Below are 17,856 nucleotides of genomic sequence, written 5' to 3' on the forward strand. Positions count from 1 at the left end.
TGATTGAAATTTCATCATTGCATCCTACAACAATATTAAATCAATAAACAAAGTGTTTTCTCTCAAATGCGTTTTTATCTTTTGATGTTCCTTATGTATGTATCTGATCAATCATTTTTGACTGTCTTGAAGGTGACACATTTAAAGTTACGTATAGTGAGTCGGAGAAGAAGTATTTTCGTATATACCAACTCGCACGTCTAAAGTGGCAGAGATTGGAACACATCGTTCATGCAACCAGTGGCCAGTGGGGTCGAAAGGTTATCGAGGAATAACCACTGGCAACTATGATATATTTAAAGTCGCTGAAAGCGGACAGTGCAAGACCGGACATCGTATCGATCTTAATTCTCCAAACTGTTATGCTTTGCAGTGGGCACATATCAGCTGAAAAGAGAAAGATGCACTGGTAAAAATATTTCTTTAGTTTTGTTATTTATATTCTTTGGCTATTCTATTATTATTTATACAAATAGTAATAGAATAGTCAAATAATTTTTGGTTTGTTTATGATGACACTAAGAAAGATTACTTTTCAAGTTCAAAATTAAATTAGTAAAATTGTGTTTCAAGCTATTTTTCATGTATTTATTTTGAGTGAATATTATGAAAAAATTCGATACATTTTAAAATATTACTTCAAAAAAGGTAAAAAATGCGTCGCTAGCCGCGAAACAAAGTCGCAATGTTTTTAGACATCTTTCGTCGCTAAGAAAAAATTAAAAGTGTTTAGTAGAGAAATGATAATGAAATCGCTGTGTAGCACCTTTAGATTTTAACCTAATTTGTCATCTTCAAAACAGTTAAGGCAGTGGCAGGTTAAGATGAAAAAATGATGAACGATCGCTAAAACTACTTGTCGCGTATATTTTACCAGAAGTCCTAAATTTTTTACAGCAACGGTATCATGTCACTACACACGAGATGGCCAAAAAGTCGTCAAAAAAATGACATCTATATACTCAAATCTAAATAAACTGTTTAAAAAAAATGTCTATTATTTTCCTTTTAAATACGAAACTTATTTGTCTTGGCCGACGCCAAACAGATGAAGTACTTCGAGTAATAGCTAAAGTTTTCAACTCATGCCAATACAAGCATACCGTACGTAGCACTGCGTCCACCCACTAGGACAGGGCTTCTTAAACTTTTATCATTCACGACCCCATTTATGATTGCGAGTTTCTTAACGACCCCATACAAATATAAAAGATAAATAAATTAACATTTTTCTATGATTTATTTATTAGGTAAAAATACACATATACATATGAAAATATACAGTTTTAGAATTCGTTTTGAAACATACAAAAATCTATAATTAAAAATTGCACAAAAAATTATTAAATTGTATTTATATTAGTTTAAAACCTTCAAGAAATTCGCGTGTCTAGACGCTGCAAATTCATTGTATTCCGCCAACTCTAGTGATGTTATAAAATGGTATGTAGGAGTAGTCGTAGTACTGTAGCTTCTTGTTCTTCGGTAGCTTCTTGTTCGTCGGTTATATCTTGTTCGTCGGTCGCTTCTTGTTCGTCGGTTGCTTCTTGATCTTCAGTTGCTTCTTCCTGTGTTGACCGCACCTCCGCTAGCCCTTATAATGAGCGCGGAGACTCTCAACAGCGCGATGCAGATTTTCGTTGCGTCTACTGTGGCGCCATCTGTCATGTATCTGTTTCACTGCCGCCGCCGCCATGCGATTGACGGTCACGTGGGTAAGAGCTTGGTGTTTGAGTGGCGCGCGATATGCACGCCACAGGTATATATAAATATATGACATTAAAATCTCTCGACTCCAGAATTTAGCTTCCTTTCGACCCATAGTTTAAGAAGCTGGTTGCTGTAAGTCCCTGGATTCGAGCAGCGCAAGGTCTTGTAATGGGCGTCTGTCTGTTCACATGGTAATGATGAAGCATTCCGTATGAAAGTGCAACACAATAATCTTCCATTTAGGATAGAGAAACTCTTTCTTATGCAGTGAGTTGATGATATAATTCGGATTAGTAACATTTAAAATGATTGATGACAACATGTTGGGTATCGATATGAAACAAGCACATTTTAGTTCAATTTTTATTGTCCGACGATGGAAGCCGAAGCAAGAAGCCGGTGAAAGACGCAGGTGAAAGAAGCCGACCGTTCCGATACACGCACTCAAGTCCAATTATAAAGTGGAGTTCGGATACAATATCGAACACAACATACACCAATACCTCACTTTGGGTCGTGGCTACGTTCCAAAAAAAAACACGACGCAAATTAAAACGCCGCAAAGTGAATCAAGTTTTTCTATAGCAAACCATGTAGAGATCGAAGATAGGTTCCAGGGCCACGAAAATACTACTTTTTAAAAAGGAAATTGAACAAAGTAAACATTTAAAAAACAAAAATATTATAACTCTGCCAATAAATAAATTGGAATATTTACCTTTTTTGTAACCAGAAACAACACGTAAAAAGTTATATAAATTTGTTATTCTCTTTTTAAAAAAGCACAACACACTACATTACAACACACTACGTAATTGAAACTGAACTCTAAAATTAGCAAAACAAAGTGGAATTAAAACTGTATTAAAATTGCGTTGATTTTTAGTTAGAAAGGGAATCCCCAGTTCTGATGGCATAGCGCTATTAGAAATAAAATATGCCATCTTTAGAAAAAAAAGAATATTTCAAAAAAAATTAAAGACTCGAACCCAAAACAACGCAACCTCGAAAATCTATCGACGCACAGTGAAAACTAGTACTAATTAAGCAGCGACGCAACTTCGAAAAAAACGCAAAACGAAACGACGCATGGCGAGGTATTGGTGTACACTTATTTTGCACCAAAATTTTGGAAGACACATATTATTTCTCGGTACTGATAAATTGCACAGAATTTGAATCATTTTCTCTTAACTATGATTCATAATAGAAAAAAGAAACTGACATAGCATCAATTTTTTTTAAAAAACCGGATGACATTAAATTTAGTCTAAAACATATGTTATTCCTATAGCAATAGAGCTTAAATTGAATCGCAGCGTTTAATATTAGTAATATCCTTCACATCCGATGTACTTAGTAACTATATGATATCATTTATTACTGAATAACAAATTCTGTGGTGACTGGAAAATTTATACAAAGCATTTTCAACTAACTCTCACATAAACACTATAGCAATAATGTCTAATTTCGATTGCAATGTTTGGCAATGACGTTACAATCAGGTGTGGCACTGAGTACAATATACTATGATTGCCGTACAAATATCGTCAATCGGTATCGCTTCGCAGAAACCCTCTTATCTGCTGATAAAAATGGCCGTTAAATTTTATTCCTCTATTATAACACCATGACATAGTTGAAGTAAAGAATTACAAAATGTTATTTCGATACTTCGAACTGACAAATCTAAAATCCTATTATTTTAAACAACACCAGTTAACATTGAACAGAAGATCATCTGTTCACTTTGGGGGTGATCATCCTGCGTTTGCTGATCCATGCCGCGGTATTCATTTCATATCCATAATACAGCCTCCCTCTATTGTCTATTGTCTCATGTGAAGTGTTTGCTGTTATCCTTGCGGCTTTTACAGCTTCATCGGAAACGAGTTCACGGAACGGAGGGGTCCGTGAACTATATAAAATTTACAGGATTCGAGTTTCCGAACCCGTATCAGTACTCGGCGGGGAGACAAGGAAGTCACAAAGGTGGTGGCCGCGAGATAGAATCAGCGGGGCTCACCCAGCCAGCCCTCGAGGACACAAACCCAGCGTGACCCAGTTGGCCGGCAGAAAGCCTCCCTCTAAATCTAAATACATGTTATATAGTCCAAAAGAAATGTGTACGTGCTACTAACATCATACAAAGGCAAGTTAGTTCAATAAAACTAATCTACTACTATAATATTCGAAATCATTAGTAATAAGCAATCTGGATTAGTGAAAGGGATACAACGGAAAGGATTTTAAGTTACGACCACGATCCAGTAGACGCGGCGTGGATACGCTCCTCACTAAGTGGGCCGACAACATAGTCAACATCACGGGCAGCCCCAGGACGTGCGCAGTCGCAGACCGCCCGGCGTGGTAATATTTGAAGGAAACCTAAACCTATAGGTATACTTCCGCACATGCAGTGGTAGTCGTGCAATGAAATGCACCGCCCGCCAACCCGCTGATAAATGCGCATGCGGCAAACAATGCGAATCACACAACCGCCACCACCAAATCACTCAACACGTGTTTCACCCCTCCACAGGGCATCTTCAGGAGCTTCATTCATTGCACGTTTCATTGCACGACTACCACTGCATGTGCGGAAGTGGCTAAATATTGGTCCTTTTCTTACTTAGAATGGACTTCCGCGAAGTAACGCCTGTTTCCATTAAATACTATAGGTATACCGCTTGACATATACTGCAGATTCTAGATTTAATTTCAGGCATATCGACAACTCAATATCACTTAGCATTAAAGGTATATGATATATAATCTGTAAAATAACATCAAATCCTCTAGCACTGTCATTCATGTACAAACTCATGTATCCTTCAGTAAAAGGCAGTCAATGCGAGAAGACAAATGCTTCCTCACGATAACTGTGACATACACAATATAAATACCAGAAAAGTGTTGATTTTAGCGAGCAAGAAAATCTCACTATGGACTATGTATACGCTTTTACAATACGATACCAGGAAAAGTTTTGAATGTTAAGTTTTTATGTGTTATTCATTCAGCACAGAGACGACAACTGTAATGCCTTTGTCAAAGATATGTAAAGGGAGATATAACATAATCGCCACACTTGGGAAGCGGGTTGTGGCAGTTTGGTATTATTGTATGCAGAGGACGCTGCTGTCCATCTCCTGGAAACTTGTTTGTGCCATCAACATCAGCAGTGTCATTCCTATATAATGATTGGAGAAAGTATGATTTATAAAAGGTGTATCCCAGGAACCGAACCAAGTTTCTGTTCTCTACCATTATGCTAAGGGTAACTGCACTTTAAATGACTTGATACTAGATAACACACCTTGAGAATGATATGTTTTCTTTTCACAATACATAGTCCTGCTGAGTTTCTTACGTTTGTTCTTCTCAGATCTAAGGCATTTTCTCTTAACAAGTGGTTTCTACTTGACATCTACAAGAAATATTCATAGTACGTTGAATAAAGATTTTTTTAATTTAAAATTGACAATTACGTTCTGTGCGTTCCATTTGTCAACAAAATCGATGGTAGGTATCAACTTTATACCATCACTACTACCACTTGTTTTAGCGAAGTTACTGTAAAAAGGTACCAGGATATCCCAAAGTAGTGGACCCAAAGTCCTGAAATTATTTTAGTGTTCGGATAGGTTCAAAATTCGACTCTTATTAACTATATTATTATGTGAAACATACAAAATACTGTATAAATTGTTTTACATTTATCAACCTTGTTATAAGAATGAGTAATACTTTAGCAGGAAGTATAATTGGAATAGTACTGTAGGAAGTACTTTTGAACGTAAGCTAGTTGAAGACTATATTGTAGGACAGGCTACATGGCACGTAGAATAGATGGCTGAGAGGGCTTTTTTTGGAGATTCCTATCGATGCTGTTGAAATCTTGGGGAGGCCTATCTCCTGCCTTACTGACAAAATGATGATAATGATGATAATTAGTGTACATTATTATCTATTACTTTGTAATTACTGAAATTAATATCTATTTGTTTTATTTCATTTTTAAAGGAAAAAATATGACGAGTTTAGTCACTTAATCAGCCGCAGTTTTTATATTTGTAAATATATTGTTTCAAAAAAAATAAAGATTAGTTTAGCAAAGAGATCTTACAGTCACATTTAATTTTATTTTTGTTATAACATGATCTATCTTGCTAGCAGGACGGATCGCACTAAAAATTTTGTTGACCTGTAACTAATATAGACTCATTGTAACCCTTCATATTATATAAACACTTAAGAAGGAGACAGCGAGAACGCAGTCCCTAAAATCATTTGTATATGAAGGTCTGAGGTATCCGTTATTTTTGAAAAAGGATACTCATGCTAAAAATAGTTTCGTTAACTCTAATGGTGCGGGCCTAATTGGTAAGAACACAGTTCACCAACGAGCTATGGAGTAATTTTCATATGCTCGGAATTTCTGTAGGAGATCGATGAACGAAAGAAATCAACATAGTCCAGCGGGTAGCGGCCTTAAGTTTCTGAAGTCGGGACCACAGACCCGCAAGCGAAACTTAGAACGTCCAGTCACAAGTTAGACAAATGTCCTTGTCAAGTTCGACTAACTGCTGTATGGTGGCCGCTTCCTATTGGTCAAATTGGAGATATGGATGATGATGAGATGGCCTCAATCATACTGTGTACCGTATCACGGCAGAAATGACGATATATTGCTAGTTTAGACTAAATAACTTCAGCACCCTGATCAAAAAAAATCTACAAGGACACCATAGGAAGCTAACACGATACGTTCCAATACAACAGAACTCGAATTATTTAGTACGTTATCAACTTATCAGCGCACAGTATCACCCACCTTTACTTTGAATTTCGAAATATTGATAAGATACGCCTGCATACACTATACGCCATTTTTAAACAAGCTAAATAGATAGCAACGGAGTATTGAATGCGATAGTAGCCCGTAACATTGTGGTGATCTTGTTCGAGAAGTGGTAAAGGATCTAGATCCTAATTGACTTAGTGAGTTTCAACTGTGTTATAATATGGCCTACAAGGATTTTCTATTTGTTTTATTCCTGATTGGCAGTTCGACGGCACAAACTTGTGAGTTATCTATATTGTTATGTAACACATCCATTAATTAGATAATTAATTTTAAAGCGAATTTAAATTTGGTTAAAATTAATGTAAGACCTATCTATATATTTGTTTAGTTTTGTTGAAGGCTTACAAAACCAGGAATTATAACAGACTCCATTTGCTAAAAATATACATACAACAATAAGGAAACAATTATCTATCTAATATATACAGGGTGATTGATTATAAGCGTGAAAATTTTAAAGGGATGAATGTATAACTCATTTGCAATGATTAATGTATGGTAGACCATAGGGTACAAAAATTTATGTATACAGAAATAATACATAACGTAATAATAAAATAGTAAAAAGTCTTTTCAAAATTCGAATTAATACATATTATAATAATTTATTGTTTACTAGCTGTCCCAGCAGACCAGAAATTATTAGTCTATCGCTTCCGAATAGAAAAAATAAATGAATAAAAATTATTTCAGAGTAGTTGATAACTTTATACAGTGTGATTTTAAATAGATGTAAAGCCTTGAAGATTTTTACTGACAAATTAACTACACATTCATCAATTCACACGCGTAGAGATTTGAAGTTTGGTAGGAATATTTCTTTCGCTACGTAGAAGTCAGCTAAGAACCTGGTTTTACGAAATTCCTCTCAGAGGTTTAATGGGAGGGATGAGGGTAAATAGTTAATTAATGTAATTTAACATAGCGCGGTAATAAAAGCCTTATATGGTATCAATCCAACGGAGAATGGTAACATATGAAAATATATGATACATCGGTAATAAGTGCTTTGACTTTATAAGTGGAAATCAAAGAGTTTATTTTAATCTCCACGATATAGGCCTACGAGCGTAGTGCAAAGATCACGAGTAATTTTATTTAATTATATTTCTTATGATGATGATTTTTACTTCCTCGTATATATGCCTTCATTGATATATCTTTACATCGCTCAAATGGTACCTGATTAGGTAGAAAAACCTTCGGATATACTTTATGTAACAAGCGTTTAAATATGTGAATAAATAATATATTTAGTAGCCGTTTTATTAAATAATTATTATATAAATAAATAAATGCTGGTAAGCCAGCGGTTAAGAACTGAGACATGCGATTGAAGGTCGCGGGTACATTTTCTGGGTTGAAATTTTATATATTCCACACTTTGTGCATTAATTATATGGAATAGCCATTGCTCACAAACAATATTCTAGAGGATGGGCAGCAATGTCCTCGGCGTACCATAATACCCCACACCAATCGCCAACCCGCCTACAAAGTGTGGCGATTGTGGTATATTCCCCCATAGATATCTGTGATACATACACTTAACCACAAATAATTAAAAACTATATACATATCATCATCATTTTAACTGTAAGATATGAACTGTTGGCCATAAGCAACACAGATTCTAATAGGACCAGTCAGAATCGACCTGCATCCTGCGTCTTCCGAGAACTTTGACAAACTTGTTTACTGTGAACTTATAATACCGGGTCCATTCGGCTCGGGTAATACGATTTCTTTCTTTAGCTGTTGATGTTCTCTAATCTGATCCGGTATAATGTCGCCTCCACAAATAATAAATACGTATTATGCTATTGGGGTCTTGTCTTATTTCTGTCAAATTCTGCATCTATACGTGTTATTACCTTGAGATTTTTTCGAAGGAAATTTTTTATACCAGTTTACTATACCATTAATGTTTTCCAGGACAAAAGCAGTAATACTCTTATACGAAAGTTTAATGTTTTGTAAAAATAGTTTAATGAAGTTCAAACGGTAAACCACTATTACGATATAATTGGGGAACGAAATTTTCGCAAGTAGAATTATAGGAGCGAATACGGTATTACACGCAGGAAAAAAGTTCAATTAGTTTCCAGCAATATCACTGGCAATATTTGTACCTTTTTATGAATACATTTACTGTAATGTCTTATTACCATAATCTATTTTAAAGAATCGATTACAAACTAAGCCAATGTGACTCGACAAAAACTGTAAAAAAACTATTGCGGTGAAGGACTTGGCAGAAATGTACAAATGAACAATATCGTATTTAGGGGCGGCTTAACCTATAGTGCAGGATGTGCAATGCACACGGGCGCCGTCGTCTCAGGGGCCGCCGCGGCGCTCCCTATGAAATGAATATGAAAAATCTTTCTTGTTACGACGGCAAAGTTAATAGTTATAGTCGCAATGGGGGAGGGGAGGGGGGAGTCAGGCCTAGGGGACGCCAGGGTTTCATTGCACACGAGCGGTAACCTTACTGATGACGTAAGATAATTTTAGCACGAATTTCATCCTAATGGATCTCTCAAAAACGTTTATATTTAATTCCAGTAAAATCTACTTTCCTTAATAACTCAGATAATTTCAAAAATATATAAAGAGAAATTAAATATTTGTATGCAGAATAACATAGTATTGCTTTGGTGTAAAAATAACCCTTGTAGCTTAAATACTGTGGAAGTTCTTAAAGAAAGTCGGTTTTTTATTTCTGGTACAATTTTTTTTTTGCGATTACGGGTTTATTCGGGGGAACAGACGATATCGTGTCTAACCATGAACAATAATAAGTCAATCTTTAATAAAAAAAGTGATGGCCGTTTGCAAAATACAATGTTAACTGTAAAACTCTTTGATGCACAACAATTTTGTTAGATCTACATTTTTTAACCACCTTCTCCGCTTGATGGCAGAGTGTTTTTTAAATAAGGATCATCATTTTATCGTACTTATTGTTATATTTTACAATATTGTTCTTACATCTATTTCTTTCCTTACGTAAATTTCTTTATGACCGATCCCTTGGTGTTATTTTCGATCTAATGTAGAACACTTATTTCTATTTTTATTCTTCTTATACTATGTCTACGACTCCATATATTTTACATTGTTGCTTTATATTTGCTTTCCATTGTTAAAATGTAAAGCCTTGCAACACTTAGACCTACCTATTAGCTATTTATCGACGTTTTAAATGTAAGCTGCACTAGTAAAAATTCTACAAATTATTATGTAACTTAAAAAAAGTAGAATGAAATCTGTTAAATCGATATCAACTCAACTGGGGTGAAAAACAGAAATATCGGTTTATTTTTGTATAAATAAATAAGTGCATTCAATTAACATTTGCAGCATATTTAAACATGCAACTCCACGTTTTAAATATAAAAAAGAGATTTGAATTTCAGTTGCAGAGCAGGGAAAATAAGTAAAAAGTAATATATATTTTACAGTGGAGATTGTTATTGCCATGTGATATATATAGGTTAAAGATTTTATTCATGATCGCTATATTACAAAATGACGGATTACTTCAACCACAGAACTTTCCTGTGAGGTCAAACTGAAGATAAGGAGATCCAATGAATAACCAAAGTAACTTCGCTGGTGCAAGCGACGGCTAGTGGCGCCAAAGGTACTCGAGTGGCGACCACGAGCTGGTGGACCGGCAACATAATCAAGATCAAGGAAGTCTTTAAGTGCAGACGAAACCAGATCGGTCATTGTGACGATCTTTGATGGAGACCTATGTCCCTATAACTATTATATAAGGCACTGTTCATATAACCAGTCAAAGTCACCTAATTAAATAAACAGCTGCTTGTATATTATTTTTAGCCTCCGCAGATTTCCTTCTGTTATTATTGTTTAAATATAGGCACTTGATAACGAAGACAAACCATAGATACCGAAGAGTTCTTTCTCCAAAATGGCGAAACTTTTATCACGTCAAGGTTTTAGTGTTTTAGGATTAGATTGATTTCATTGGTTTTTAATTCGCATGTGCGTGGCGGCATGTTGAAAGTAAAACTTATTATCATCATTATCATTTTAGTAATTGGACGTCCACTGCATAGTCAGTTAGATGTTTTTATTTATTATTGTATTATATTTATAATATGTATTAAACCTTATTTATTATAAGTATATATGTTATATACGTATGTATGTCTATGTATGTTTATGTTCGTTTGTTTGTAAATGTGTTTTTTTGTACACGTAAACTACCCATTATTAGTACTTTTACCTTTTCCATACTATGGTTGTCTGTAAGAGATTGCCTTGTGTGATAAGACCGCCCATTGTACTTTTTTGTATATTATTGTAAAACTTATTAAATGTATCTTAGTGTACAATAAAGAATATTTAATAAATAAAATAGGTTTCCTTGTAAATATCCATTAAGACTGGTTCGAATTTAAGGACACCCGCCCACAGTGTGGACAGACCTTGGTCCACACTGTGGGCGGGTGTCCTGCACTGCTCTTGCCAGTCCGTAGTCTCAACTCCAGGAACTTAAGGCCACAGAGGTCATCTGGTTTTAGCGCGATATGGCCTGGCAACTGTCCCTTCAACTTGCCAAACCTCTGGATTATATCGGTTACTTTCATTCGTCTACGGATCTCCTTATTCATAATTCGATCTCGTAGAAAAATCTTGAGCCTAACAAGCGTCTGTGAATTTGCCAAGAGACAGTGTTCATCGTTTTAAATATATATATACAAATACTTCTTAATACATAACCTTAGAAACCGACAAAGTACGAGTACGTTATCAGACACGATTGTCATATGACTTTGAAAAAGTCCCAACTTTACGGTACAGATAATGATTTACATGTAAAACATTACACGTACAAAGATAAAAATGTTTATGTATGTACCCACAGAATATTAGATACAAATCGAAAATGTCTTTATTTTATTAATATTTATTAGAAAATATAAAGTTGCTTATACATAGCATATTTATATTATTACTGGTTTTCGCGAGAGACTGTCTGAAGCTGTCTGAAGTTTGCAAATGATAATCTGTTTTATGCTAATATCTAAATAGGAACTTATTTACTTATATAAGTATATACATATATGTATATAAATCTTAAGTAGCGTAATAGTATCTGTATGTGTTTAATATGTTGATGTGAAATATTTTATTCAGTATTTTGTTCTTCTTTTTTCTTCTGCCTGCCTTCACAATATCTTTTACTCTATAACTTTTATTTATGTTCTGTTTATATATCGCCTTCCATCTTTTGCCAAATTTTTCACAATATTACATTTTTATTTTAAATTTTATTATTATATTCTTATGTCTCATCAGTTAATATTTCTTTTTTATTATTATATCACAGTTACCTCTCACTATTTCCCGACCTTAGCTTTTGTTTATATTTAAGACTTTTTTCATCACCTCAGTTTTATTTCTGTTAGCTATGATATAATACGTATATCTATATAATGTAAAATAATTATATGTAACAACAAATCTATATAGTTACAACAACGAAAACCTTGTGTTGTTTATTAATAAGGTAAATTTTAAATAATTAGGCATCAATAAGATTAGTAAATGTGTTACTGCATTACAAAACTCTAATAGTGTAAATAACTAGTATTGTAGTATCTGATTATTTTGTGTATACTATACATTATCGCTAGACTTACTTCCTATTCGTCTTTAGTATCTATAATAAGAAATGTACATGGTTTCTGTAAAATCACTCTTATAGTATTAGTAATAAAGTTAGTATTTCCAAAGCGAGAATCCTTCCTTACAGTAATATAGTTTTAAGAAGCATCGAAATTTATTTTATGTACGCCGCCAAAAATTGTACACTATATATACACACACACACTTATATATATACATATATAGATGTATATATATATATATATATATTCATACGTTATGAAAAGATGATGTTGTATGATTATATTATGTAAAAAATATCTAAACAATTCGCTTTTGTATATATGTATGTGTGTATAGTAATGTATGTATTTGTATGTATGTTTATGTGTATACATTAATATATTTATATAGGTATGTTTATATATGTGTATGTGTGCATAGTAATGTATTTTATGTATGTACGCACTAAGCTGCCCTCTCCTTCGTGTCTCTCATCTACATCCAAAGGTTGTCTGGTAGAAATCGCCTCCAGCTATAAGACCATCTCTTGTTCCTCTATATAAATTGTTTCTTTTCATGAGAGGTCCTCCGAGTGCCTTCACCGGTTTAAGTTCAAGGAGGACCCCTCGTGCTTCTGTTAACCGGGCGTGGACCAGACCGTCGTCCACCATGTAGCCCACTGTCCCGCATTCCGAGGACTTCGCGTCGACTCCGAATGCCGGTTAGGCATGAAGATCTGCGAGGAGTTAATAGCCTCGCTAATAAAGGAGGACGAAAAGAGAAATATGTTCCTCGAACTTTGCAAAAAGAAACAATCAGTAGATATAAAAGTTAAAATTAAGAATAAGTGTAAACAATAAAATAGCTAAAAAAATCAAAATAAAAATGATATGTACAATATAGAAAAAATATACAACAAAATGTTAAAAATAAAATAAAGAAATGTAAAACTGAGTAATGAGGTGAGGAATGAATGATATCGAATGAACGAGACAGGCAGAAGAAATGTGGAAAGAAAGATAAAGTACAAAAGATTATAAGAAGAATGCAAGATCAGCGCGCAAATAAAAGTAATGTGAAAAAATTATTAATAAAACGACCCTGTCCAAAGATAGATACGAGAGGCCCCCAATGGCGGCGGCCATAAAAATTTATTTCTTATTTCATTTATTATTTATGGTGTAAAATATAGTGAAAATAAATAAATATAGAGCATTATAATAAATACGCAACACATAATATTAATTCCTCGGATGTGTTGCCGTGAAATGTTGTCAATACAAGTACTCCGTGATAAGTTCAAGCCGTATTTTGTAAGGCAACGCTGGCGGCGAATCGCTTCCGACTCGGCCTAATAAAATTTCGAATCTATGTCGAAGGCCTATTTCCAGTTGTGATTGACTTACGGCTGGTATGGTGATGATGAACCCATGTGGAAAAGTCACGATATTACTACACACTATACACTTATCACATGAGTGTTTCATTTTAATTATAATACACAACAATCTCAACATTTAAACATGTAATTATTAATAAAAAATAATGTTGTTTATAAAAATTAGTATGCCGGTTTTTAAGATGTTTAAAGTGATCGAATCGGCAACACACAAATATCTATAATAATAGATTAATTAACTTAATATATTTGTTTATATTTTCAGTCAAAGTTTGCGTGTCGACTTCGAATCCGGTCTTGTGTCAGAGTCTAGACAAAGATGGCAGCCAAGCGGTATGTCATCCAGTTGAATCCAGGTGAGTTTTATTTATTATTCTATTTTTCAAAAATATGGTGAATGTCAGGCGCATATTTGGCCAGACTTGAGATATTACTATAAGATATAAAAAATTATGGGTGTACCCCGTTGCGTTTAAAAACATTTATTCTACTTTCCAAAACAAGACAAAGCCTGTCTCATATTACCACACATGACAAGTCCGCGTAAATATCGAATGTAAAAACGCGTAAATGTCGGAAATTGATTATTGTTGTGTAGGCATTGTTAAAAATTAATTGATGAGGGTTGAAAATATATGCAATTTTTGTTAGGTGTACAAATAAAGAGGCACCGACAGCGGAATCGACCGAACTTCCGATAATACTAGATGGAAATGTTGCAGAAGTTTCTACCACAATCTCTTCACCCAGCGTTAATGCTTTTCGAAGTTATGTTAACGACCAAGGTTCCTACCACTCCGGGCCCTTGCATCGGAATGCTCAACGCCGAATCGTGAGACTCCAAGCCGAATCCTCTCTCGTGGGCACTTGCCCCAGGTCTGCATAGAGCGTCCGACTAGGTGATCAAGATCTCGGCATCACACTCCAGTAATATAGGAGAATGTAGCTTGTGTCGCTGTAGACTTTAAATGACTCTGTTTTTTTCTCTTCTCTGTCTTTAAATGACTGTTGTTTATTTTTTTTTAAATTAATACGCCAACAACGTTTGCGTTTGCGTTTCATTTTACAACGTACAATATTAAATTTATTCACCACACACAACTCTGGACATCATTTAGCCAGCTTATATCTAAACTTAAAAATGTGAATAAAATAGAAAACCATATTAAACGTCTCACGTTGTTACACTGTTATTCCAAAAAAAATATGTAAAAATTATCGTAGCTGTGTTATATTGGAAGTGTGTTGAAATCACCAAAAATTGTATGTGTGATGACTTTAAAGCCTATAAATATATTTGCTTATTACTTTAAGCAAGGCCTCTTTGGTAAAACGCTACTTAGGGGATCTATCATAAATCTAGTAGACTGTACAAAGTGTAATTCAAAAAAACTTTTAAACATTTTTACATTTTTCTGATACGTTTTTGACGACGCAAGATCAGTAATCATGGCTATCTTTGGGAAAGGCTTATGCCTTGCAATAGGTGTATATCTGATGTAAAAAAGTAGAGTACAACTCTAAAAGTAGAGTAGAACACTACAATGCCGCACGCGCTCAACAAGATTGGCCTATCCAAGACCAGGCCGCTGCAGGGCCGTGATCCCTACTCCAGAACATTAAAGCCTCAACGGGTTCCTATTCTACGTGCTATAGAATCTCTCCAATGCTACTTCAATTAGCCAATCTGCTGAGCTATGTCAGCTACTTCCGTTCCCATATGAAAGTTCTGTATTCCTAATTCGATCTTGAAGCCACGATAACACAACCCATATTAATGGGAGAACAAACTTTCAGTTGAAGAGTACAACGCCAACTTGTTCTCTTTAACATTCCAGGGTTGACTGCGCATTACGCCTGGCTCGCGGTCAGGCAGACTTCGGTGTGTTCTCCGAGGAAGAAATGATGCTGCTGTCTCAGATGCAGCCGAATGACAACAGAATTGTTGCCTCGATCAAGAACGTGGACCGACAAGGTATGTCTGCTATAGGTCTTCCACTGGATATAGGTCTTCTCCTTTGACTTCTCTTGCGTTTTGTATTCTTTTGACAAACTCAACTAACTCGCCTGTCCACCTTGTGAATGGATGTCATACGCTGCGATTTCCGGTCTTCACTCCATAACTTTTTCGATTATCTTTAAAACGTGATACACCGTAAGAAAATATAGAAAACATCTTGCAGGAATTTAGTTTCACGTGGCGACCACAGTAATGTTTTTAATCACTGGTGGTCACTGTTGTCGTATTCGCATTTACAGATTCCGCGGGTATGAAGAAACAGGACGGATGGCATTTAGCCTAATCCTCGTTTTATATCTCGGTATCGAACTCAGGTTCTCAGAAGCCTCGGGTCTGCCTGCTACATATTACTGTATTGCCGGAATGGGATGTCGCAGAGATCTTAGATCGCTTGAGCAAAGGCTTTCTGTCGCAAAGGTCCCTAGTTTGGACCTCTGCTTGAATTGAGTGACAATATGCGTTGGGCATTACGACTCAATGGATTTTTTTTTTCAAAATAAATTTAAAATGTACATAAAAACCAGTGAAATTCTTTAACAATTTAAGTTTTTTAAGTGAAATTCCACGCGGACGAATACGCGGGCACAGTTAGTAAAATAATAATTTTAATACAGACAACAGAAATCTATAGGAACTACTAACATAAGAATAGCATTTTATAGTCTTTTGTCTCGCTGTATTTTATAATTGTGTTATACACTCGAAATTATTTATAGAGATTCCTTGTGAATTTTTTACAAGAAATTGGTATTTTAACAGTTTACTAATACATATTTAATAAAATATTACGCGCCAAAATTTCAATACATACATAAAAAATACAGACAAATAAGATAAATACGAGAAATAAAAATAAACTCATAACGCCTAAATTTCGTCTTCAAAAAATTTAACAAATTCTTCATGGGTTTGAATGTACGCATATAAACTTTCACAAGATATAACAGACAATCTTTTTCTTAGTTTTAAATCTAAAATTAATATTATGTTATTAAATTAATCTCATAACATCATTCAAGAGATTTCTGTTAATCGATATGTTTGCAACTTTACTTGATTTACATGATTAATATTATAAAGTACACATTTAATTTCGTTAGAAAAGAGCAACTGTTGGGTTTCTGACTGGCTCTTTCAATCAAATCAACATTCCGAAACTATGGTACCTTATTACATGTAATCTTAAAACGGTCTGGCCCACGCCCGGTTCACAGAAGCACAAGGGGTCCTCCTTGAGCTTGAACCTGTGAAGGTACTCAGAGAACCCCCCGTGACCCGTGAAGAGCTGGGCCAAAACCGTATCCATACAGGATGATGTTAGGGCTGTCAGATGCTTGATCCTCCAGCATCCTGAACGTGCTAATGTATTTCAGGCACATGTCACTATGTCCAAAGCCTGCTGAAACATGGAAGTCATTAAATTTTACCAATTTACTAGTGAAAATGATGTTCCTATCGCGCTTTTTCAGAGCCATACGCATTCGAAGCGGTAGCTGTGGTCTCCAACAACCACACAGGAGGACTGGAAGGCCTTCGCGGCGCAAACTACTGCCATCCCGGATTCGACGAGTCGGAGATACGCTGGTCACCGAGGGTTCTGAAGACTTTTGAGCGTGTGGTATGTTTTAGTGCAAAATGTAAATTTTTCTGCCTTAGTCCACTGCTGGGCGTAGGCCTCCCCCAATAGATTTCGGAGACTGTGGCGATCTTTAGAGAAGGCCTATGCCTTACAATGTACGGCTAAAAATTCTGTGAAAAATTAAATAAATTTGCCCAAAAAGTCCCTGTCCCACAAAAGATAGGGGTACGAGAGGCCCCCAATAGCGGGGGCCAATAAAAAAAATGTACGGCTATCGATTCACATGATGATGATAATAAACGGTTGTTGACAAGATCGACTGTCCAGCTAATGTACACCAGAATTTTAAGGCCCCTATGACCATTCTTTTTATATGCTGTGTATTCTGCCAATTGCCACTTCACCCACTTTCCGCTGAGCTATGACAGTTCCGTTCATCTACAAATCTCTATATGAATACGTTTACTTCTTTAATGGAATCAGGCGTTACATTGCGGAAATCTATCCTAAGTAAGAAAAGGACCAATATTTAACCACTTCCGCACATGCAGTGGTAGTCGTGCAACAAAGTCAAACACAGAGTCTACTAAAAACTAGAGGCACTAATCGGTGTAACATAACTCCTG

At 35.2% G+C, this 17,856-nt stretch overlaps 1 protein-coding gene across 1 annotated transcript in view; it reads left to right on the forward strand.

Annotated features, from left to right (window-relative positions):
* Positions 1-6,635: 6,635 nt before the first annotated feature.
* The window catches only part of LOC137926286 (transferrin-like), a 28,386-nt gene continuing 17,165 nt past the window's right edge, over positions 6,636-17,856 (forward strand). Inside the window, exons 1-4 of the mRNA XM_068769882.1 lie at positions 6,636-6,801; positions 13,897-13,987; positions 15,470-15,606; positions 17,121-17,269. Of these exons, the coding sequence (XP_068625983.1) occupies positions 6,741-6,801; positions 13,897-13,987; positions 15,470-15,606; positions 17,121-17,269 (438 nt within the window). The 5' untranslated portion in view covers positions 6,636-6,740. The remainder of the gene's footprint in view (positions 6,802-13,896; positions 13,988-15,469; positions 15,607-17,120; positions 17,270-17,856) is intronic.

This window comes from Battus philenor, unplaced genomic scaffold, assembly GCF_028537555.1.
Source record: "Battus philenor isolate CCGP_79_NKW_IND1 unplaced genomic scaffold, ilBatPhil1.0.hap1 SCAF_29, whole genome shotgun sequence".
NCBI classification, from domain to species: Eukaryota; Metazoa; Arthropoda; class Insecta; order Lepidoptera; family Papilionidae; genus Battus; species Battus philenor.